The sequence below is a fragment of the Xiphophorus hellerii genome, chromosome 20, assembly GCF_003331165.1.
Source record: "Xiphophorus hellerii strain 12219 chromosome 20, Xiphophorus_hellerii-4.1, whole genome shotgun sequence".
Lineage (NCBI taxonomy): Eukaryota > Metazoa > Chordata > Actinopteri > Cyprinodontiformes > Poeciliidae > Xiphophorus > Xiphophorus hellerii.
Genome location: NC_045691.1, coordinates 11,326,861 through 11,351,474, shown reverse-complemented (window position 1 = coordinate 11,351,474; position 24,614 = coordinate 11,326,861). Strand labels below are relative to the sequence as shown.

General features: G+C 36.6%; 1 protein-coding gene across 1 annotated transcript; it reads right to left on the bottom strand.

Annotated features, from left to right (window-relative positions):
• Positions 1-5,537: 5,537 nt before the first annotated feature.
• Positions 5,538-15,564, bottom strand: LOC116710070 (cytochrome c oxidase subunit NDUFA4). The gene is made up of 4 exons (XM_032548870.1): positions 15,322-15,564; positions 10,848-10,933; positions 7,811-7,874; positions 5,538-6,613 (listed from the first exon to the last, which is right to left on the bottom strand). The coding sequence occupies exons 1-4, from the start codon at positions 15,361-15,363 to the stop codon at positions 6,557-6,559; spliced, it is 249 nt and encodes an 82-aa protein (XP_032404761.1). The 5' UTR covers positions 15,364-15,564; the 3' UTR covers positions 5,538-6,556.
• Between the last annotated feature and the right edge of the window lie 9,050 nt (positions 15,565-24,614).

Sequence of the window (24,614 nt, the reverse complement as noted above, 5' to 3'; positions counted from 1 at the left end):
ACAGCGGCAGAGGGCAGATCAGAGGGAGTTTTAGGCCTTTGATAGATGACCAACATTACAGGGAAATGTACCAGATGGGCGATACTGTCTACTATTATTACCATTACAACTGAGGAGTACTTTTTCATTGCACTTTCATGTTTATGAACCTATTCATTTTACCAAATGGTTTTAGAGTCTCCACTGCTAGAATATATCACCAAAGTTACAGTTTACTTTTCTTAAAATAAACATAGAAGCATTACCTGCTTTCGATGTTGTGAATATGTCAGTGGGAAGACAAATATCAAAACTGGTATTGTATGCAATATGTTATGGAGATCGTTTGGCAAACTGTCAGTAAATAATTTAAATGCATGTAGCAAAAGTGTTTTACTTTCACAATATGGCCGTTCATTGATTCCCGTGGATGTGTGGATCAGTTTCAGAATGTGTGCAGGTTTGTTAATGGGACAAAAGTGGAACATTCTGCTAAAAATCCATTCCTTTACGTCTAACACAACATTTCAGAAAACAGCATGTCAATCAAGAATGGCGGTAGTGTGATGCCATGCTTTGGTTCACTCGGTTTAGCATCACTGTTTTTTGTTTGTTTTTTCACACCTGCAGCCAGAGACTACTCTTTTTGTTCTACCGCTGCCACACTGCAAACTTTTCTTGCTCCTGCTGACAGTTCAGCAGAAATTTTTGTCCTGCTTTCCATATGCTGCAAGCTATTTTCATGCCATTATTTTTGTGGATCCGCCTGTTGTTTAAGTCAGTGTTTCCCAACCCTGGTCCTCAAGGCACACTGTCCTACATGTTTTTAGGTTTCCCTGCTTTAATGTACCTGATTCAACTGTTTGCAGTTCAACAAACACCTGTTAATCAATCATCAATTGAAATCAGCTGGACTGAAGCAAGGAAATACCTAAAACATGCAGGGCAGTGTGGCTTGAGGACCAGGGTTGGGAAACACTGGTTTAAGTCACTTAGGGATGATGATTCCTGTAGGGGTTTTTTTGCATTTTGTGGTGGGTCATGCAGTTTTCTTTTCTTTGCAGGTCTGTTCATAAATGGTCAACTTGCATTGTTGCAAAACATTTGAATACTGCAAGTACACATTTGTTGTTGTTAAGCCAGGACCAAAAAAACATTGCATTTACTAACCTAACAATTTGGACACCACATCAATACAATGTATTCTTTCAAAGCATCTTCTGATTGCCACAGTAAAAAACACACTCTCCTTTGTCCAAGTAGTTTTATTTAACTTTGCTCCAACAACTTTATCAAAAGAGATTACAATTCTCCATGTAACGGATACACTATTTAAAATAAATTAAGAGTTTTCTAAATTAAGTATGAGAGATTGTTTATGGATGTTTGTCTGTTTTGATTAGTATTTTTGTTTGGGTTTTTTTTGTTTGATTTAATGGTATTTACAATTTGTAATGTTTTGGGGTTTTTTTTTTTGTTGTTGTTGTACCTCTTGGGCTGCCGTAATTAATGAGGGCGGGCCTTTTAAAAGCTGGTAGTATCTCATGCCAATCAATGACTTGAACTGTCAAGCTGAGTAGCATGCAGAAATCAAGTGTTCCCCAGTGAAAGCAGCGAGGTACGTTTTGTTTTGTTGATTGTATTGTAAGTTTATGTTTGTATTTTAATATTTGTATATGTTTTAGTTTTCACGGTGACTGTGGTGACGAATCACCCGAAGAAAAAATAAATAAAAACGCTAAATTCACCCGTCGAGACTGGCTGGATAAATTCAACTGCTGGGGAGCTGCTACACTCCAAAATGGGGCTCAAGCTTTAAAAGTCACTCCATTTTTGTTAATGAGGAATGTAAAACTAATAGGGGGGAAAAAGTTTAAATAAGGCCTGTCCTGAATTGTAGCATAGAGTTGTGGACAAACCCAGGATTGATGTTCCCGCTCTGGGTGAAAACGTTAAGTGATGAAAAGCTTTGCTATCTTGGCCAGATCAATAGATCTGCCCAAGGCCTCGCAACATCCACACACGTACGCTGCCACCGTCGCCTCCTGTTTTCAGGCATGTCCTATTTACTTATTTATTCAAACCCTCTTCCACTCACAACTTACTTCTTATCTTGCCCATTAAAATTAATCCTCATCTAAAAATATCTACTCTCTCTCATCAGAGAGGATGGAACCAGGGTGGAGGTGGCCTTTATCAGTTTCCCTCCTTCCTCTCTCATGTAGAGATTTGATGTTGTCTTCTGAGGAGAAAATTTTAAGAAAATGCAGCATTTGTGGAACAACCTTTATCAGACATTTCCCACTTTATTTCTCGCAGAAGTCTGATTGCAAGCTGTTTGAAATAAAGTTTTGGGAAAAAAAGGTTAACATTGTGATTAGGTCTATAGTAATTCATCCCCTATATTTCTTCAGTACAGTTGCTCTGAGTTGGGAAAAACAATCAAAAGTTATAATAAGAAGCTCTGTATTAGATAAATTTTTTCCTAAAACAAAATACAATACTATGTACAAGTGTAAAAATAGAGATTAAGAAAAGTTGTGAAAGTAACATAGACTTATAAAGCAGTGTGTTATTTTGTGTGAAGCTATTTTCAGAGCTATTCTGATCTTCCTTCCCATAGCGAGTACTACTGACTCAGTGTTCCTGTATTTAGCTGTATTTCCTTTAGACAGCCATTGATTTTTATTGATTTTTTTTCAAAGAACATACTGTTTCCTTTCTGTCCCCCCAAAGCTTAGTGGTTCTGTTTCATAGTTCATCTTTTTAATGTTGATCTGTGAGTAACTGGATCTGTTTCTGACTTTGCTTCATCAAGTTGAATAAATCTGATTCATTTCAAATTGAAACAAAATTAAGATCCATATAACTGGATAGAAATTTGTCTGGTTTTTTGTTGTTTGAGATAAAATTAGCAGTGAATTGGTGAAAACAGCATTGATCTGGTATTTATTTTTCATAAATACCAAGGGAAAGGGGATATCTGGGAAAATATTGAGAAATAACAATTAAATAAATTTGGTTTATGGTTCAAGTGATGATGCAAGAATCCAAAATGTCTTGGGTGTAAAAATGGTTTCTAAAATGTCATAAAGGTTGGGAAACTGTCCACTGTGACCCAACACAAACTACTGGACTTGACTGTAACAAAAACAAAGCAATAAAATGAAGTGCTGATTATAATCAGGAAGCTGGTGTGGTTGAGCCTGAAGTGCTCTCTGTACCGTTTTACATTAGCAGAAGCAACACAATCACAGTTACCAGTGTAGCTGTTCAGGCAGGATAACTGTAGTGTGGGTGTGTGCATGTGTGTGTGACCTTGCTATTATGCCCTGGTGTGATGCTTTGGCGTGGCTGATTACCTGTCAGCAGGTTTTCTGTATCTGACATAAGCGAATACACACACCTACACGTACGCACACAATAACAGACCGTACCCACTGGGCAGGTCACTACACTGTTGGATGAAGCATATTGCTGTTAAAAAAGTGCACACACAGACACACATGGAGCCCTAAATGGGCCCATGCAGGGTCTGGAACATAGATTGTCTATTAAGCAGTGTATTAGCAGAGCCCAGGGGCCTGACATTGAGACAGTTTGTGTGCCATTAGGGAAGGATTTTATGCTGTCTGCTGTCTATTGATGCTAACCGAAGGAGCACACATAGGAGCTCACACAGACAAAACTTCAGTCATCCAACGATTCCTCCAGCAGGGGAGAATTATGCTACCAAGAGACACATATTTGCAGAAAGTACCGATTCATTTCTCTTACTCAGTTCCAGATTGAAAATGATATTATATACTTGGCATCTGAAAATGTCTAAAAATGTTCTCTGACCCACACAAGCCTTCTCCTCTCATGATTGATTTCTATTTTGGTCCTTTTTATCTGCAACTTCACATCTCAGCATGCATGCATGTGTGACTTACTTATCCCAGCAGTGCTGGATTTATGAAGTGATTAGCTGAGTAAATAATGTTCTTATTCTGAAAATTATAAGCAATCCTCTGAGCTCAGTAGAGCACAGTCTGATACGGAAGTTAGCTAAGCAGCAGTGTTGTGCTTTGCTTTTTGTTCATTGCCCAAAGTTAATTTGCAGATAAAATGTTTTCCTACCTTGAACTTTAACGTGCCAAGCTTTTGCAAAGGTGTTGGAGTATTAGCACATTCCCCACCACCACCAGACAACCTAATTGTCAATCTCATTTTCATCTAAAGTGGAAACCCAGATGTCTACTTCCACAGCAACACTAGCTGATTCTGTGGGATCCCAAGGTGTTCCCAGGCTAGAGGGGATGTATTGCTTATTTAATTACTTTTTCTAGGAGAGAAGGTTCAACACAGAAAGACAGAATCAAGCGTATAATATATAGAAAGAGAACATAAATTCATACTTTAGATGTTTTCTCCTTCCAGAAAGGTGTCACAGCTAAACTGAGATGCCAGACCAGGTGTCACTTTTATGCATCGAGAAAAACAGAGAAAGAGAACATAAAGTTAATGGCAGCAATAGCTGCAGACAATGCATAAATGGAGCATAGTAGGCAAAAGTAGCAAAGTAGCAAAGTGAAGAACAGTGTCCAGTTTGTCCATCAGTGATCAAGGCCCACAACATTATTACTATAGGGAATCTACGTAGTTATCAAAAGAAAAGTTTTATTCATAGTCGTAAAAATAGACAGGGTGTCTGAGACCTGACACCTCAAGAGAGGAATCAGATAACTAAAAGATCTGTCTCCCGTTCTAGAAACAACCCAGTCAAGTTCAGAGTATCTATATTCTCTTCAGCAGCTCCTGAATCTGCACTGCGGTCTCCGCCATGTAGGATGGATTCAGAAATTCACCAAAGGCCCATAAAAACTTGATTGAAGGGTTTATTTTTGCTCTCTTAGATGTTTGAAGCCATGATTAAAGAAAAAAAAAAGAAAGAATGATTGATCACCTGATTCATTCAACTCATTTTTCTTTTCTTTGAACACAAAATCAAAATTTGTGCATAATGATGCAGAGAAATATCTTTGCCTGTATTCTCTGAAAATAGTCAGAATATAAACCAAATGTGTCATAATGTGAGCAGTTTACCTTCCTCTTTTATTATTTAATAGTAAATGTATAAAAAGGATCAGACCTTTAGTTTGGATTTATTCTGATACATTTGTAGTGTAACGATGAGAAATAATCAATAATAGTAAAAAGTCATCAAAATAAATAAAAAAATTAAACTTTTACCTTAAAGCTTCTATTTTGTTATACATCTATTTATGTCTTGGGGAGTGTCGTGAAGGTCAGTGATAGAGCTGGTGCTCCATATGCTCAGGCCACAGTTTTCCATGCAGCGGTCCCGAGTTCAAATCTCATCCCTGGGCGTTCACTGCATCTTTCTCTGTCCTACTTTCTGTCCAGTTTTCAAAGAACAAAGGCCACTAGTCTTTGTAAAGTTATGGCCAAAAATTAACCACGAGATTCATATTTTTATTTATTCAAATTAGAATTTTATTTAAAATTTACAAGTAAAATTAAAATTAAAAAAAAAAAGTTCATATTGAAACTAAAAATAGCAAGTCAAATTATTTCTTAATAATCAATGAAAACATCTTTGATGGCATTACATCAAACATTGCGATCAAACTCCACTTAGTTGAATCTTGAGCAGGTTTTTGCAAGTTTCCACTGGTGTTTTGAGGATTTTATTTAGCAATGAGCACCAAGTGTTTTTAGGTTGGAGAGGCTCCTTGCCATAACCCTAATCCTTCGCTCCCTCCACAGATGCTCTTTCAGTTTCAAGTCTGACTGGGCAACACCAAAGCAATAATATTGTTCAGAAGAAACATGTTGGTAAAATTAAAAGATAAGTTTAAACAAACATCTACCAGGGGGAATAAATAATTTGGACTTATCTATGTATAAACCCAAATTGGCCACAAATTCTAATTAAATTTCCGATCATTTGCTCCTTTCTGTGGGAGGAAGTCATGCTGCTCGAAATATGAACACGCTACAGATGTAACCGACTTCATCATAAACTGAATACTACAGGAAAGTGATTAAATGGACAAGCGGCACCTGAGATAGACAGAGGAAATAATACGTTTTAATCAAACTAGCATTAAAACTGTCTGATAGAGCGTATGTATCGGTGAAGCACAGTCAGGAGTAGTCATTGAAAATTCTTGGTTATTAATGCTGAATGGCATACTAAACACTATAAATACAACAAGCAACAAAATTAAGCAAATATACATTGAATTTATTTAGATTTTAATAAAGAATTCTCTTTGTAAATGAAATGTGCAGGACTCTTAATGTGAAGGTAAATTTGGTTAAAGCACAGGTAATTTTATACCGTCTTCCGCAAACATGTGATGAGTTGAATGTTACAAAATATAGCAGATCACTCTAAAAGTAGAACCATCTTTTAATGTTTTTCTTCTTTGTATTATTTGCTCAGAGTTGACGTTGCAGAGGTACACACAGGGTTACATGAGCACAAAGTTTTTTACATGAGGTGAGGTGACAGCTGTAAGTGGAGGTCCTCCTGAACTTGGTGCCCCTGGACGTGCCTGCAGGACCTTTAGAAGTCGGGTCTGTCCTTCTTCAGGCTCTTGTAGTCTGTGTTGACGGCAACAAACTGTGGAGGGAAGGTGGAATACATTTAAATCTGCTTTGCTTAAATTAAATTAATCAGCGCTGTCTTCAGCAGGGCTGAAGAGGGGTCTTAAAATTGTACAAACATGCTCGCACAAACATAATTTGCAATGATTTTTGTAATTTTTCTCCCCCAGATTCTCACCCCTGTACTGCCTCACAGCCAACAGTTAGGATAGATTTCAGTCATTTTTTTAAAAACTGTTGCTTTTTTATTGCACTGATTATTTTCGCTACATGTACTTTTCATGATCAATCAAACAGTTAAAGCTTCTCCCCTTCACTTTCACTCCCCCATCCTCATTATGATTATTGTTTGGACATTGGTGGAATTTCAATGTGCGACCTTTGGCTTGCTAGTGAGAATTAAACATGTTTTGTCGTGACCTTTTGTCTGCAGTAACTTTTATTCCTCTGGCAAGAACACCGACTTTACAAAACTTCAGAAAAGTTATCTTTCATCTAAAATCACATCATCTACGTCAGTGCAAATCAAATGGTTTGGTTGATTTCTTTATATTGAGTAAATAGTTAGTGTGTTCATTTGTTTCTGATGATATACCTTTCCTTGCAAAGTACTACGTAATGGCTCTTGAACTTTTATGTGTTTTATCGCAGAAAAACAACAAACCTCTGTGTGTTGTGTGGGACAAATATATGAAGCTGAAAGTGACTCAGTCTGCTGTTTTACTTAGATAGAAAATCTTTTCAATCATTATAAATAATTAACTGAACTTGACTTTATTGTTTTATTGTTTACATTTTCTGATACTGGTTAGAATAGTGCTCTGTGATATTAAGAGCTTCTTTACACAAACTTCTCAGACTTTCATTTAAAGAAAATGTAAAACTGTGTACTATTTTCCTACAACTTCCCAGCTACACATAAAGTCATAATAATTTACATTGATGTTTGCAGTTGTAACTTGACAGAATGTAAAAACGTTTGAGGTGTGCTTAATTTTTTGAGATCATGTTTAAACAGACTTAATAAGAAGTCTGTTTAAAAAGATTGTCTTGTGATATTTTGCTAATGCTAAATTATTTTACTCTATTTAGGAAAAAAACAATACGCTTATGATCTTTGCTAGATTTTGTGTGACTCATAAAGAGCCAGTGGTGGTTTTGTCAACATTAGGATTCTGTGAATAGCTGTAAATTGTGAGATGGGAATTGTCACCTTGTACTGATAGGTCGGATCGAGCTTGTTCCAGGGCTCAGGGTTGTTCTTTTTGTCCCAGAAGCTGCAAACGTGGAACGATTCACAGAAAGAGAAAAAGGGAGAACAAAATATAAATGTAAGAGGTAATAAAAGAATGGGTGCAGAATAACTAAGGGCAGAATTACAAGATGTCAAATAATGTAACAAATAAGGAAAAGGAAAACAAAGGAGAAGAATGACAGGCAAAACGAGACTCAAACTGAAGGGAGACAAAAGTCAGGAGAGGAAAAAGTGATTATGAGATGAAGTCAGCCCAGTGAATTGGCAGTCCTTTCCCTGTTCATTAACCAAAGTCTGGATTTCACAGCACTCCAGAGCGACAGTTCATTCCTCCACTTCCCCCTCCAGCAGCACATTACGGCGCCAAAGCACAAACAAATGGGGATGGCAGAAGGAGCGCGTCTGTCCCCCTGTGTGTCCATTACAACAAACACTGGGCAGCCTGAGAGGGAGGCAGCCACTGACCACAGCACTCATCACCAGCTGGTGATGAGGTCAGTCTTTATGGCTGACCCTCAGAACAAGAGGTTCTGTGTGGCCTGAAATGGGACGTGATCTATCTACATTTACTCTACGTGAGTGGTCACAGAGTTCGCTGCAATTGGTGTGGCTCTGGCACACAAAATTCAATGTTTTTTTTTAATTATTTTTTATCTTTACTACCAGCTTATCATTCCATTTTAAAAAAAGATAATTCATGATTTTTTTTTTTTAGAAGAGGCTCTGTTTGAAGGATCATACGAATTTAATGTCTAAACCCGAGGAGATAAACAACTATGAGATGAAATTACTACTGTAATACTGTTAAAAAAAACATTTCAATTGTTTATGCAAATTCAAAATTTGTAAATCTTTAACTACTTTGATGATTACAGTAAATAGTTGATACACAGTAGAAGTTTATTATTTGCAGTGGAGGCACAAAGCCGGGGGCCACCAAATATCTTCCTGTGTAAAACACTTCAGTGTTTCCACACACACCTGTTGTATGTGCAAGATGCTTTTTATTTGAACTTTATTTTTATCATTGTGTAATATAGTGATCTTGCTAAATTTGCTATACAAAAAACTAGTTGCTATATAAACTGTTTGTCTTATCAGTATCTTGTAAATGGATGGCACTTGGCAAAAATCCAAACTCTTACTTTTAAAATTCAGACACTAATTGTTGCTTTTTTTTTGTTTTGTTTAACGTCAGTTTTCTTGCAGCTTAAAACATCTAAAGTTCTTTTGATTCATTGACTTCACCTGCACCCTCTGCAGGTGCAGGTGACGATTGATGCATACTTAATATGCGGCAGGTGTTTTAAACACCATAGCAGGTACGTGCACATGTAGTATAAAAAAAAGTCAGAGCAGTTCCAAAAGGTTTACTTTTTGTTATGTTTTAGAAGAATAATGTGATGTATCAACCTCTTCGTGTTGAACTCATAGCCTAATAAAAATTATCATATTTCCAGCCACTTATTTTGAATATTGCATGTGTTGACATTTGACAGTAACATAATTAGAAACATGGACACAATCACACTTAAAAAAACCTCACTGTATTCCTCATAGTGTAAAAAGAGGAAAAATGATAAAAGATTATCAAACTTTTTCCTCAAAAACATAATCCCTGCTACTGGACTGCAAGGAAGACATTTGTGTAATCTGTCTACTGCCAGATGGGGGAGACAAAATTTCTGCTTAGTCTAAGCAGCTCTTTGTGGATTATGAGCTCAGCTTTGGGTGTGTTTTGCTGAAGAGGCTTTCAGTTCACTTTCTTTAATGACTGCATAACATTTGGACCTAGATTCTGCTAACATTAGCAGAATCTATCCTTCCATTTTATTTTAGGTAAACTTAAAGCCTGTGTTGTTAGTTACTTCATAATCCCTAAGCAGAACATTACCACCCCCATGCTTTCGAGTTGGCAACTTTGCTAATCTATAATTTTTTTTTTTCTTTTTTACACAGCATGTGTTTGGTAATGGTGGCCAAAGAGCTCCGTATTGCTCCTCTGACCTACCCAGATGTTGCTGTGCACACTTCACTTGCTTTTATGAGAAAGTCGGTCAGCTTTCCCTCTTGTGATTATTTTATCTTGATTGTCTGCGTCAGTGCTGCAGGGAGGAGCAGTGCAGTGCTCCACCTTTGTCGGCTAAAAACTCAACCAGTAGCTTTACAGTTATAAGCAAGGAGCAAACAATATTACAACTTCATAATTCTGTGTCTTAACACAACAAGTACAACCCCCTCAACATTTATAGGCACCTGGGGTAAAGTACTTTAAAATGTAAAATAAAATAAAAATAACTAAATACTAAATTCACATTTTTATTGTAGCAGCGTAAAGCAATTTTTTTCTAAAAAGCCACACTGCCAGCGCATAAAAAATGTATTAAACTTGTTTTTTTTTGGTCAAAATTACAGATGACACACTTGAAACTCATGTCAGTAGACCTGACACACATTTTAAAATCTACCTTACTTTTCAGTTTTCTAAGAATTTTAGTAATCCAGGACTTCCTTTTCCTGGCAATACAAATAATGTGATTCTGAGACCGACTTCTCTCAGCCCCTCTTTGAGATGGAAAAGATTAGAAAACATGCTATTCAAGTTAGGAAGATCTTTTGAGCTTATTATGCGAGCTACTTCTCATTGCATTGTTGGTAAAAATGTTGCTAAAGCATTAATAGAGGAGGGATGTTGTGATGACTTCCTGAAGGCAGAGTTTCAGAAATACCAGGTTTTCAAGAGAAACAGGCACAATTTCAAGGCGTTATGTAACTACTAATATATTATGTAACTACTAACTACTGTCAAATTTTTTTAACTCATATTTGATACAAATGGCATTTTTCCAACAACTAAAGTTAACATAGTTACTTCATTGTGCTATGAAATGACACCTATGTGGCTGGAAAACACATAATACTGCCCCATCAAAGTTTGTGGTCGTTTGGAGACAAACTGCAGCAGAAGTGAATTCACTAAACCAGGCAGTCTTACGTGACATGGGGGCCTCTTGCCAGACGGATCAGGTAGAGCGTGGCACCTGAGATGCCCAGAGTCATGAAGAAAAACTGAGGGATTAACTGAAGACAGGAGAGAAAGGACAAATTAGTCTCAGACCACTATGATACATGTCGTAAGAACAGTGCATCCCATCACTCCATTGGCTATATGAACATGCATTTGTGTGGAATCCATACACACACACACGCGCCCACACCCCTGCATACACACACACACCCCGGTAGTTATTATCATTCTTCTTTCACCTCTCTGTGCCCTTTTCCATATGCATGAAGCTCAGGCCATGTGCGAGGTTGCTCACTGTCAGCATGGGTTGAAAAGGCAAGGACACTAAAGAAGCAAGAACCATCATCTGCACGTGTGTGTGTGTTTTTGCAGCAGATTTTCTTCCTATAACACCTATACCTGTCAGACTGAGCAAAACACACACTTTCACACAAACTCAGTAAATTTAGACACTACTGTCGGCAAATGTGTGTGCAGAGGTTCTGACTGGTGACTCAGACGGGAATTAAAATAAAAAAGCATGTTAAGGGGACAGGGGGATTATGTGATTTGTCATCTTAAACACCTAAGCTTAGGTGAGAACCGTGCTGCATCTATTTGTCGACACTTAGCTGCCTTATATTTCTTGCCTGTTTTTACCGTGCACGAATCAGAGAGAGAGCCACACTGCTGGCGAACATCTGTTTGCGGCACACACAGATCTAGTCAAGCTGTAGAGAGCTGACAGTTTGATCAGGTTGAACTGAAGGATGTCTCTACTCAGCTGCATCCAGACATCTGTCCTCCGCTAAATGCAATGCCACTCGCCTAGTTGTTGATTAGAAGGATGTCTAATGATAAAACTTTAATTCTTAACAACATTGAAAGTTCTGGTGGATACAGCAACATTCCCTCAGGTACACAGAACCACAAAGGACTGCTAGAGGAAACTCTACTCCCAGAAAGGAAGGGACATGCTACAATAACCTTTACTTTACAATCACAAGAATGAAGGAAGTTATTTCAGAGTGTTCTCTTAATACTAATATATTTAAAGTTATATGTATATAAATCTTTTCATGAATAAATCCAACTTTTTACTGTCTGGCTTAACCCATTTCATAGTGTTACCTCTACTCCTATTCAAAGATTAAAACTTTTCCCTTAGCCCCATGTTCATAACTGTGAGGGCTACAGGTTAAAATACACTATATTACCAAATGATTTCACTTGTATGCCTCCACACACAGATAAGCTTGACTAATATCCCCTGTTAATCCATGGGGTCTAGCATAATGTTGGCCCAACCTTTTCCACTAAAACAGCTTACACTCTTCTGGGAATTTCTTCCACAAGGTTTAGAAATGTTTATGGGACTTTTTGACCATTCTTCCAAAAGAGCATTTATGAGGTCAGACACTAGGTGTCAGACAAGAAGGCCTGGATCTCAGAGTCTCCTCTAATACATCCCTGAGGTGTTCTGCTGGGTTGAGGTTAGGACTCTGTGCAGGCCCGTCAATTTCTTTCACAACAAACTTGCTCATTTATGTGTTTCTGGACCTCAACTTTTGTACTGGTGGCCAGTCATGATGGAACATGAAGGGGCTCCACACTGTTCCCATGCTGAACATTTACTTTCACTGGAACTAAGGAGCTGAGTCTTGCAAAACAGTCCATCTCATCTATTGGATTACCAGAAAGAGATGCATGATTTGTGGCTCCAAAGAAAATCTCTCCTCTGCTCTACAGTCCAATCAGTGCTTCACAACACTTCACCTGATGCTCTACATTGCACTTCCTATTTCATCTGCTTGCCACTCTATGAATTAATCAACCATGTTTATTTGTAAACCACATTTCAGCAACAAGGCAATTCAAAGTGTTTTAAATCATAAAAATACAAAAATAAATAGTCATAAAAACATTATACAGTCACCAATTTGAGAAACCAGTAACACATACTATATTTTATCAAGTGTTATTATCAATACATATCATATAATATGTTGGTCAATGTTCTAATTATAGTAGTTCAAAAGCAACTCTAAACCGGTGTGTTTTTAGTCTTGATTTAAAGGAACTCAGTGTTTTTTCACATGGACTACAGCTTTATGTCTGAGTAGCTAAGGAATTGATTGGGACATTTAAATTCAATGGTTTGGTTGCTTGAATGAATCCCTTTTAATAAAGAGCATCTTCCTGTATGAGACAGTCCACCAAGATACAGATGTGTCATAAATAATCACAATTGATGCCCCTAAGTCTTCTTTAAGCTCATGGGGCTTAAATTCTCTCAGTTTAAAGTAGGAAGCAGGCTGTTTCAAAACGTTTTGGTAATCGTGCAAACTAACAATTAGTTCCCTTTAATTATGAGCATGAATGTCATATTAAATTTGGGATTGTATTGGTGTCTACATAAAACCAACATTTTGGCTTTTGTCCGTAAAGGACAAAAAATTGCTATTAAATAGCTCCAATTTAGTAAATTTGAATTTAGTAAATTGAATTAAACTAAAGTAACTCAATTTAGTTTACATAGAGCTAAACTAGACTAGAGTTTAGTTCAATTTACTAAACTGAGCATAACTTAATTTACTAATACACATAATAGAAATTAACATACAATGATGCTTTTAAGCCTTTATTTCTGTTATTTATGATGATTTTCCACTTACAGCCATTAAAAACATTTAATTACTTGGATCATCAGGGCAACACAATACTTTTGTTTTCGAAAAGTAGCTTTTAATCAGACAAATGAAGATCATCACATGCAAACTATGTCAAGATATTTTAGTTCTAAGTTGATTTTTAGAAAGTAATTTAAGAAACTCATTGTAAGCTTGATTTCTCCACTTCAAAACAAGCTCAGAGGAATATTTGAAATCCATCCATCATTAGTTTGTTCGATACCCATCATCCATTCTTCCATCATCCATCTCTAAATTAATTTATCTTGCAGCACACTTGTTGTTAGGTTGAGCGTTTACCTCTCATATGCAACACTTATTACTACTTTGGAACAGCTGAGGACCTGGTGGTCAACTAGCTTGTATTTGCTCTCCTCCATACGTATGCTGCCTTTTGCTGCCTTTTGCTTTATAGATTGTCTTGATCGCACATTCTCTGTCTGCCCTTCTGGCCTTTTGCCCGTCCACATGTCATCCATCCATCAGTTTGTCCACTAATTTATCATCTGTAATCCATTTGTCTGTCCATAAGCCACTCACAGTTCAAGCTATTCCAGATTCCATGTTTAAACACTGCTCTCATTGAAACTATCTGCAGAAAATTTGTACATATGACAAAGACAATGTCATATGTATGCAAAATGTACTTTATGATGATTAATTTGAAACTACCACATACAAAAGTGTTTTATTTTAACATTAAATTCTGTGTGGGAAACCCTACTTTTAGTGTAGAGCATCTCTACAGACTCTATGACCTTGGAAATTGGTTCATAGAGCACACATACACAGGCACACTGTGCGCTGAGTGCAGAAGCATCAGCTCTGTCATCGCCAGAGTAAACACAAGCAGCAAACACACACACATACACACAGAAGCAGGTCACCTTTGATCTGACACATACACACAAACAGGGAGCAAATAATGAAGACATGCTCGTGTATAGGAAGTCATCTACTGCATGGTTCTGATATCTTCACACTGAGCCACAAACTGAGAGGTTCACCTTTCACCATCCAGCCTGACCAATATAGGAAGTGTTTTATACTCGCAGGGGTTCGATACTGTTGCTGCCCTTATTACTTTTCTGGTGTACTGCCAAGCCAGCCCCGTCAGTCCATGAATTTGGGTCACCCTCAGTATAGCTCTGAGGCAACAGAGGGGGGAAAAAACAAGCGCACACAGCTTGTGTCGTCCTTTCTTCTTTTTATTTATTAAGATAGTAAAGCAAATTAAGAAGCTAGGGAAATTTTGTGCTGTCACAGTGCTGGTTTCAAACATTTTAATGTTATTTAGGATCTCACACTCAAAGGTCTTTTACGTTTCCAGAGCATCTGAAGCTTTCTGTGTTGGGTGTATTGTATTTCTTTTTTAAAATTCTCATTAATAGGTGTTGTCATGGCAAAAAAGTGTTGGAGAACTGGATATTGTTTCTCTTTGGCAACACCACTAGCTCATGCATTTTGTAGTTTTCTTTGCCATATTTGCATTATATTGTAATATATTTCAAACATTCTATGGTAAGCATTATTGTCTTTGCAATAACTTTGTTGCATATTGTTTTTCTAAAAAAACAAAAAAATTCAAAATTAATGAAAGAAACTGTTATGTGCATAAAAATTATGCATCCAGTCCATACTGCTTGTCCACACTGCTTTCATTTATCCAATAGTTTTAAAATTTTTTAAAAATCCTTACAATTCTGTCTAGAATTGTAATTCATTTCTCAGAAAGAATTAAGGTTCAACAAATAACATGTAATCCAACCTACCCCTGGATGTTTCTTCGCATGCTGAATCATGTCCTTAATCATCTTTATTATTCCTCTGAAAATGTGTCCTTAATAAAAGCCAAACCACATGAAACGAGGAACCAGCTATTAGTCACTAACTGATGACTGTATCCATGTGAGATAATGTCTCTGTGCGGATTTATTGAAATAGTTTTTTGTTGGCTGACGTACAGTTTGTCCCCCAGAGCAGTGAGACCTGTTGCCAGTCTCCCAGCCGTCCTGCCTCCCTCTCGTATAAGAGAGAGGGTCAGAGGCGACAGGGAGACAGAGGCAGAGACGTAAGTCCTAATCCTCATAATCACATCTGTTCGAGGCACTGTATGTTTCTACTGAAGCTCATCGAGTGCTCTGTGTGCTAAACTTTTTCTTTTTTGGTAATGAAACGAGTGCAGAACAGTTTGTTATTGTTAACCAGTGACTGGTTGTATGTATTGGTACGCTTAGAACTTTGAAATCATCCCTCTGGAGATGCTAGATTCTGCTCTTTTTTCTTCTTTTCTTTTGCAGTGCATCATGTCAACTCTAAGGAGGAGTTACACCAACAGCCAGCATGTCCCTTGGGTTCAGACCTTTGTCATGTGCATGGTAATGGCAATTGATTAGTCAATGGTGCTGCACTTGCAGACTTTAAAGGTTCCCTTACAGTCTTCTGCAACCTAATGAACCTAATGTAATTAATACCTTAATGCTATGCAGGGTAAATTGCACAGCCTACTGATGTTCTTTACTTAAGGTAACTGCTGTGTTCACATCATTTATCATGCTTATGTGTTGAGTGCAGAGTCACTGTACTTTATTTGTCTCACATTGTCATGAATTTATGTTAATTTACAACCAAAATCTTTACCCGCATAGAAGTTTTGGTTGTAATGAGACAGCTGGTCTATCACATAAAAATTAGATTATATATAACAGACCAACACAAAGTAGTTTCTTGATGAAAGTTGTTCGTCAAGAAGTTCATGGTAACTTTGGTCCCTCTAACAGCAGAAATATTGTCAGGAAGACTGCGAGTATTTAAAAAAAAAAAAGAGAGATCTATGTAGTTTGCCACAAGCCAAACGGGGTATCAAACTGTTTGGATTGCATAAAAATATGTGGAAGAAAACTATAACTCCACATCAGTGTGAATACCAAACAATCTCTAGTGTGAAACATGGTGGTGATGTAAATGCTTTTGGAGGAGACAGGGTAGGTGCTCAGATGATGAGATTATGGGTGGAGCTAAATATAGAGCAACTCCGCAACAAATCCTGTTAGAGGCTGCAGAATACTTTACCTTCACCTTCTAACAGGACAGTTCAATTCAGTTGAACTGGTATTTAAATTGCTATATAATTGGTGATTTACATGCCAGCAATTCGCAACAAATTTTGTCTTGAGATACTATTCAAACAGGTCATGTGAATTCTATCATACATATACCCTAATTAATCCTGGTTATCAAACAGGGCATTATGTTCAGCTCATTATTTAAGAAGTTTGGTATATAATCAACCCCACGCAGGTTGCATTGAGTCATTGACAGTGACTCTAACCATACAGGCAGAGATACAAAAAACTGGTTTAGAACAGAGTGCATTTGTGTGCTTGAATGGCCAAGTGTTATATTCTCTGCATTTGACAGTAGGAATAAGAGGGCAAACAATAAGCAAAGCCCAGGAAATGAAAAGCCAGAAACAAAAAAAGTATGAAAAGGCTTACTTTTATAAAATAAAAAATATATATATGAAAGAAAAGAAAGGACAATTTGAGGATTAGAATATAAGATTCTTAAATATACAAACAAACCAACATTCAGTAGAGAATCTGAGGCAAGAATTTCTGTTAAGGTGCTCTCCATTCAATCTGACTGAGTATGTTTGATTAAAGTATTTTTCCAAAGAATGGTGACCAAAACTGTATTTTTCTGTAGGTCCACAGGTGGTAGAGACATAATAAACAACATACATATGTCATTCGTTGAGTTTACTCTACGTGCATCACTTGAGATGCCCCCATTTTACCCACTTTTAACTTGTGCCTGCTGTATTAAGGTTGTATAAATGTTTGGGAGTGATTTGTGCTACCCTGCCTTCATACTGCTATCTTATGAGTCCCCGTAAGTTGTTTTACCTGATGCTTTTTGGTAGAAAGAATGCTATTTCTGTGTACTGCATGTCAAAGGTAATGGGTGTAATTTTTCACCCAGCAAGGATAGGGAGATTGATGACGGCTGATGGGGAAGGAAAGGTGCTCAACAAAAGAGGTTTGAAGGAAAATGAGATGCATTAAGACGAGAGAGGTGAGAGAAAATGTCGATATGCGTCCTCCATTCACTCATCACTCTCTCTTATTGTTCTCCTGAGCAGATTGCAAACCGAGTGTTTCAAAGAGACAAAATGTAGTATTTAAATGCGTTTCCTATTGGTGATAATGCTAAGAGGAAGGGTGGCTTTAATGAGATTTTCTTCTTATGAATTGATTCGGCACATTGAAGCTGTCTAGAGTCCTGACCCCACCCTGTTTGCGGTTTCCCATAACCTTCATTAAAGAACCCGGGTTTCACCTTTTAGTAAATTGTTTTTACTGCTCTTCAGTCTCTATAGGTTACTTTAAGACTGCTCTTTAGCTCACGTATTTAGTTTTCTGTAAGGCATAACACTGCCTAAAATTTACCTTGAGAGTGGGACACTGGTTTGTTTCGTATAGTATAATTAGAAAAGGTTGTGAACAGCTGCTGGATACAAATTGATACGTTGGGTAATATTGATGATAGTTTTATACCTATAAGAGGCCCAATCTTTGTGGTAGGCAAATTAAACTTATGTTTGGAAATTGCATTCTCTGATAGCACTGATCACATTTAAGCAAGATAATATACCTTCACATATTATTTTTAAAAGGTTAAAAATGGTTTGCGAAAGTTGGTAATCTTAAAAAACATATTTACCCAAAGATCTCTAAAAATGGCCATCTGTGGGATGTACTTGACAAACATCAATTCAAAGAGCTCACATTAACAAACAAAAATTTCAGTTAGAAGTCCTGTTCCAAAGCTTGATTCATTTTACTTAGTATCATGTAAGCAATTTTACCACAATGACTAATATGGATGCTATTATCACAACTCCTGTTGCTGCTGCTGCTGACGGCTTGGGGCTATTCTGTTCAGAAGACGAGTGATGTGTGTGACTTTGGGTCAGGTCAAGACTTTATGACTTATTGTGCCATGTTATGACTAGACAGTATTCAAAATATTGGCATTGTATATATGTTGGTATTTTAAAACCTTTTTGATTATATAATGACATAAGATTACGTTTTTGATTATATAATGACATAAGATGAGTATATAATATAAATGATATAACATCTTGATAATTCATCCACAACAATGCTGACAATGCCCAGAAAGTGAGTCTAAGTCACACCGATATTTGAAGCCTCTGCATTGGTTGCATATGCATTTTAGAATTGATTTTATGGTGCAGTATGTATATTCTTATGGTTTTAAATCCAACCTTTCTGCAAGATCAGACGGACAGCTGGATGGATATATTTGCTTCTGTGTTTCCTCCATGCAAAATTGTGTTTCCTCGTAATTATTTAAATTACAGTATGTGCTCATACATTTTTCTTTTCTCTCACATTTTTTGGGTTATTTGTCTGCTTTGACTTTCTGTATATCATATTATAATGTATTACATTGTACAAGTAAAATTTCTGGTGGTGTGACTTACTTGCAGTGTCTGTAATTAACTAATCACATTTTAATTATCACATTTTATATCCACAAAATAGACAATATTTTCAGTCCAGAGAGTCTTTTTGATGCTAAATTACTGAATGAATAGACACATGAGCTCAACAACAAATATATTTATTGTCTTTAATCTGTTATTTAGGTTTTTCAACCATCAGATTTGTGCAATGTGTTATTATACTTATTCAATTTTAAAGTGTTTCAGGAACACTTGATCATTCACGCAGCTTATTTGAAAAAAATACTTCTTTAGAAGTGTGGATACTGACTTTAGCAATGGGAAAACATGTTTTGCACTGATTTAGTATTTTAGGCTTGAATAGCTTCGGTGACAGACCAACTTCTTTTGCACAACTTGCACACAACAATAGTCTCTTACAGAGTGCCATCAAATCGTTTTATGAATCAAAAATTAATCCATGGTGGGCCATGACAAGCAATTTTGTTTGTCTTAATATGTATGTATTAAAAATACAATACAAAGATTCTGACTTGGGATTTCTGTATAGCAAAAGATTAACTGCATTCAAAATTTCAACCTGTGTAATGAAAAATGAACACCTTAAAGTCCCTGACCTAAAAATTTAATGTTTTAATTTTTCCAAGTTCAAATCAGTAAATCATTAAAAAGTTTGTCACAATTTTTTCAGCAGACATTTGAAAATATTTAAGAAGGAAAATATGTATTTGCTTTATTTCTTGGACCTTTCTTCCAACATGGTTAGATACACATCTGTTGCGTAATATTCCTGAAGTTCGCCTTCTGACCCGTCACACACATCATTAGAGTTTCTATAAATTTTCAACAAGCTTTTCTGTTGTTCAAAGAAACCAGAGAGTAATTGGAGCCACATATCTTTAGACACATCTGAGGAATACGGGAGGCTTTTTCAAACCAGGTCTGTCACCTTGGACAAACAAAGAGTGACCCAAACATGTGAACCCACCCGGATATCCTCCAGCTAATATATGACTGTTCTTGTGAGAAAAACTCTTTCTTTCTTACTTCTAACATATAAGAATTACAACGATTTTCCTGTCACACAGACATACTTTTAAAGTTGAGGCCCAGTAATTTCAGGCTTAAAAATCACATTGAGTTTCTTTTACTGTCAGTTTTGTGATTTTGATTATTGTGAAAGCATCCAGATTTTACACCACTCTTCAAGTCCACCCAAGGTGATTTGTACATGTAACCTGTAGTGAGAATGTCAAATTTTGGTCAAAGTTCCACTATTTCAGATAGAAACATTTTTGTCATTACAGTACCATATATTCTAACATTATATTTTTAATTAATTAAGCCATTTCATTCCAGCGTTTTGTACCTGTGGCACATCTAAAAACTGTAGGACAGTGGCCCTCGAGAACTGGAGTTTGAGACCCCTAGTTTACATGTTCTCCCTACGCATGCATGGGTTTTCTCTGGGTACTCCAGATTTCACCCAGAGTCCGAAAACATGATTGTAGGGTTAATTAGTCTTTCTACATACATAGTGAGTGTGCTCATGGTTCTTTGTTCTGTATGTTTCCATGTTGCCCTGTGATGATCTGGTGACCTATACAGGATGTAGTCTGCCTCTCACACAATGACTGCTGGAGACAGGCACAACCTCCAACTCCCTTAAGATAACCTTAGACGATAAATGGGTATAGAAAATGGATTGATTAACTGATGGGTTTCCATCTCACTTGATTTAAAACAGCCCAGGAGTTCAGAAGCAGAAGGGAGTGTGATGATATGGGTCTCCATGTAGATTGCAAGTAGTGTAACAGCCTTTACAAGTTAGTAAACGCTGGAGTCTTTGAATCTGATGACTGATAAAAAAACAGAATGAAAAATGATCAAAATTTGAATTAAATTGAAGGGTGTTATTTGGACCTTCAGTGCCGTTTTTACAAGTTCTTTTGAATACCAAATCACCACAGAAACTGTGTGCAGTACAGTTTGACTAATCAGTAGATGAAATGTTTGCAGCAGCATGAGATCTGATTTTTAAACTCCACAGAGATTTTTTTAAAAATTTTATATAAATCCTGGACAAAAATTATACAAAGCAGAAGTTGAGAGGAGCGTACAGCATCTGTGGGGAATTATCCATCCATAAATGATCTCGTTTTAGTGTGTTAAAGTCAGTGAAAATGTAGAAAGTCATAGTTAGACTGTGACTGTCGTCATTTGTAATTTCTCTGAGCAGAAGGTGGAGGAGAAAGTTGTTTTTAAACCAGATGCATTTCAGCTAATAACCATGTGTGCCTGTGAGCATGAAAAACATCCCAAGCTGTTAAAAATAAATAAATACCAGCCACCGGTAGTGACAAATTGTTTCAAACATGTGCACAGATGCACACGTTTTACATCTCAATTGGCACACGCACAGAGATAACCAAAACTAGTGTTTTAATAACATGCGGGATGTTTTTTTTTTTTTAAAGTAGGAAAGTAGTGCATTTTAAATCCCAACACTGTAAGCAGCCGATGCATTTCACACCACAGAGGTTTGGATGATGGTCATAACTTTGTGTGCCCAAAACCAGGTCCCGTGAGTTCTGCAATTGCTTTGATGCATATTTCAAAAGGACTGTGACATAAATGCCAAATAAACATTGCCTCCCGTTTCTCCAGACACGACACACAGTATCTTCACCATTTCTCTTTTGTCCTTTATTTTTCTCTACTGGGTCTGAATTCTTGAAGCAATTTTATTTTAAGTTCTGTGGGAACCCAAACACTGTCCTTGCAAATCAACAAATGACAGAACAATGTGGATACTGCTGAAGAAAATGACCAAATTAAAACTTGAGTGCAAGTCCATTAGGTGACAGAAATCTTTTTGTTGACTGTTTTTACATTAAGAATATTCCCCTACAGCTTAATTGAGTAGATAATTACCACAAATGATTTGTTGTGCCAAGCTATTTCCTTCCATTTATTGTTTTGCTATTTAAATAAATAAAGCTGTTTTACTGCAAGGGTTATTCAGATATACAAAGTTTATTGAATTTAAATTGATTTAAAAGAAATCAATGACCATGTTTTTATATTATGCTCTTGCGTCATAATAGGTTAAATAAATTAAATAAGAAGCTACTGGAAGAGTACAAAAGCTAAAAAGTCTCGCCACAGATTGGCCTTTATTTGTCTAATTATTATCATTAACAACAGCACCATATGTTTTCATGGATATATATCAGGTCAATGTGTAATAAAAGCTTTCGCTTTATGTAATATTGAAATTTGCATCATATTTTAGCCACTTGTAGACCCTGGGCAGGTGGGAAAAGTTGAAAATACAAACTTAAACAGTTCACTAAAGCTACAACTGTATGCTAAATGTCCTTAAATATAAAAAGAGCGATGGAGAGTTTAAGCAACCAAACTTTCAACAGTTTAGCCAATAATTTACATATTCCAAACCAACACGCTCACCTTTCCAAGCTGAACACAGTGCAAAGGTTCAGCATGAGAAAGAAAGACATTTGAACCTCAGAAAAACCCTGTTTACAGTTGCAAAGAAAAATAAACCCCCACATGTTTTTATAGATAGGTATAAGAAAAACACTTATGAAATAATGGAAACTGCTCTGTCTCTCTGAAGCACAACGTCTTATCCCGTCACAGAACAAACTAAAAGATGAGGTCAGTCTTTTCACAGTGAAGTTGCTGGAGACATTTGGACACAATATTGTTTGTTGTTTAATGCGTTTTTTTTTCATCAATATATTTCTTTAAATTACATAAAATTGTACACGTGTTCTGTGAAAACATATTTAGAATGTAAAACATAAAAGCAGCAACTGATTTATTCAAAAACATCTTAGTGTGTGTAAATATTTACACTACTTAGCTAATATATATTCCTTGCGACTACTTAATATGTTCACAATAACTTTGCAAGCAGCTTACTTCTGATAAATGGACAAGATTAAATATAGAATGATATTACCACTTATAAAAAATAACACAAAATTGTTAATCCAATCACACTTTCAGAGAAGAGAAGTTCATACCTTTAGAATTTGTTTGTAATTTCATCTCCATGTGTTTAACACATGCGCTGCATGTGCTAAAGCAAAGCAAAAACACATGAAAAGGTGAGAGACGAAGAAGCACAGTCAGCTAAATCATTTATAAGTAGTTTTCTTCTCATTTTCATCATCCTCTTTGACAACTTCACTTTACTGAAAAGTTGTCAGTTACCAACAAACAGCAGCATTTTTATTTCTGAGCACATGACTCTTGAATCAACGCAAAAATATTCTACTGAAGATTCTGCATAAGATTATCTGTATTTTTTATAAGAGAAAAACTTTTCCAGTTGCATTATAGATTGACTGGAGTGTCATAAATTCTGCCAAATAGCCTAATATCATAATATTATAGGCGACGTCATATCTGAATGTGAGGAATAATAGCCTTTCCTCCTTCTGTCTGCAGGTCTTGATGAAAACCTAATTTTATTGCCACAATCATAATGGAATTATCTCCAGGTGTGAGGAGGGCATTTAATGAAATCATTACAAAGGATTACTTGCTCTTTTTCATGGTCTTATTAAAAGAGCCTTTGTGATTGGAGGCAGAGTGTGAGAGCCTGGATTTTTTTTTTTTTCACACTCCACTCTGACTGATTGCATGTTTGTCAGGCTTGCGGCTGCACAATTTGTGGCATAAAAGCCTGCAGGGAGTCATAAGATCTGATTGGGAATATTGGGGGGGGGCAAAGAAGGAGGGAAGGAAAAAAATTGTATTGGCTCCTGCTGTATTGATGTTTGAACACGGGGCTAAAATTTTCTAATTATCATCTTTTCAAAGAACACTTTTTTTCTACTGAACATTTGTCTTTGATGCACAGTTTATCTTTTTAGGACAATGGAGTTTCTTTTCCTCTTGTGTCCATCCCTCTCCCTGTTAGACTTAATCTCAGTGACCTTCTTCATGAATTTCCTTCCAATTTTTCTCTATCTACCTCTTCAAGCTCGTCTACTTTTTATTAACAGCCATCTTACTTCATTCCTCTCAGTATTGAACTGTATTTAACCTCCTCTGTAAATCCTTTTCCTACTTTGCCGCGGGGACAGAGGCGTACACTATGGATGTTAAGTTTAATGAGCAGCACAGCCACATCACTGCAGAATTGTCGTTCATAATTCTTTTGGATTGAATCTTGAATTGTAAAATCAATGTCTGCTTGCCCCTTTGCTCACTTTGATATTGCTTTATATGACAAAGCAACTTTGTTTCTCCCCTCATCAACTTGTGTTGCCCTGAAGTTTGACATACATCAGTGTTTGATGGGGAATCTATCTTTATTTGGGTCATTGTTGCTGCTGCTGTTAAACGTAATAAACTTATCTTTTATTAATCCCAAAGGAAAAATTGATTGTTGGATTTCATTGTTGAACACAAGAAGAATGTTGTGTTGCATTCCTTCTTCCTGAAGGCCAGAATAGACAGTCACACTTAAGCATGACTTTCTTCAGCTTCCTTCAGCCCTTTTCATTAAATGCATATAGACTGGGCCCTGAG

Coding starts and splice junctions, on each gene's coding strand:
- LOC116710070 (XM_032548870.1), bottom strand. CDS start 15,363: ATGATTAAGGACATGATTCAGCATGCGAAGAAACATCCAGGG. Junction 7,875..10,847: donor GCAAGAGGCCCCCATGTCAC/GTAAGACTGCCT, acceptor CCACGTTTGCAG/CTTCTGGGACAAAAAGAACA. Junction 6,614..7,810: donor ATCCGACCTATCAGTACAAG/GTGACAATTCCC, acceptor TTCCCTCCACAG/TTTGTTGCCGTCAACACAGA.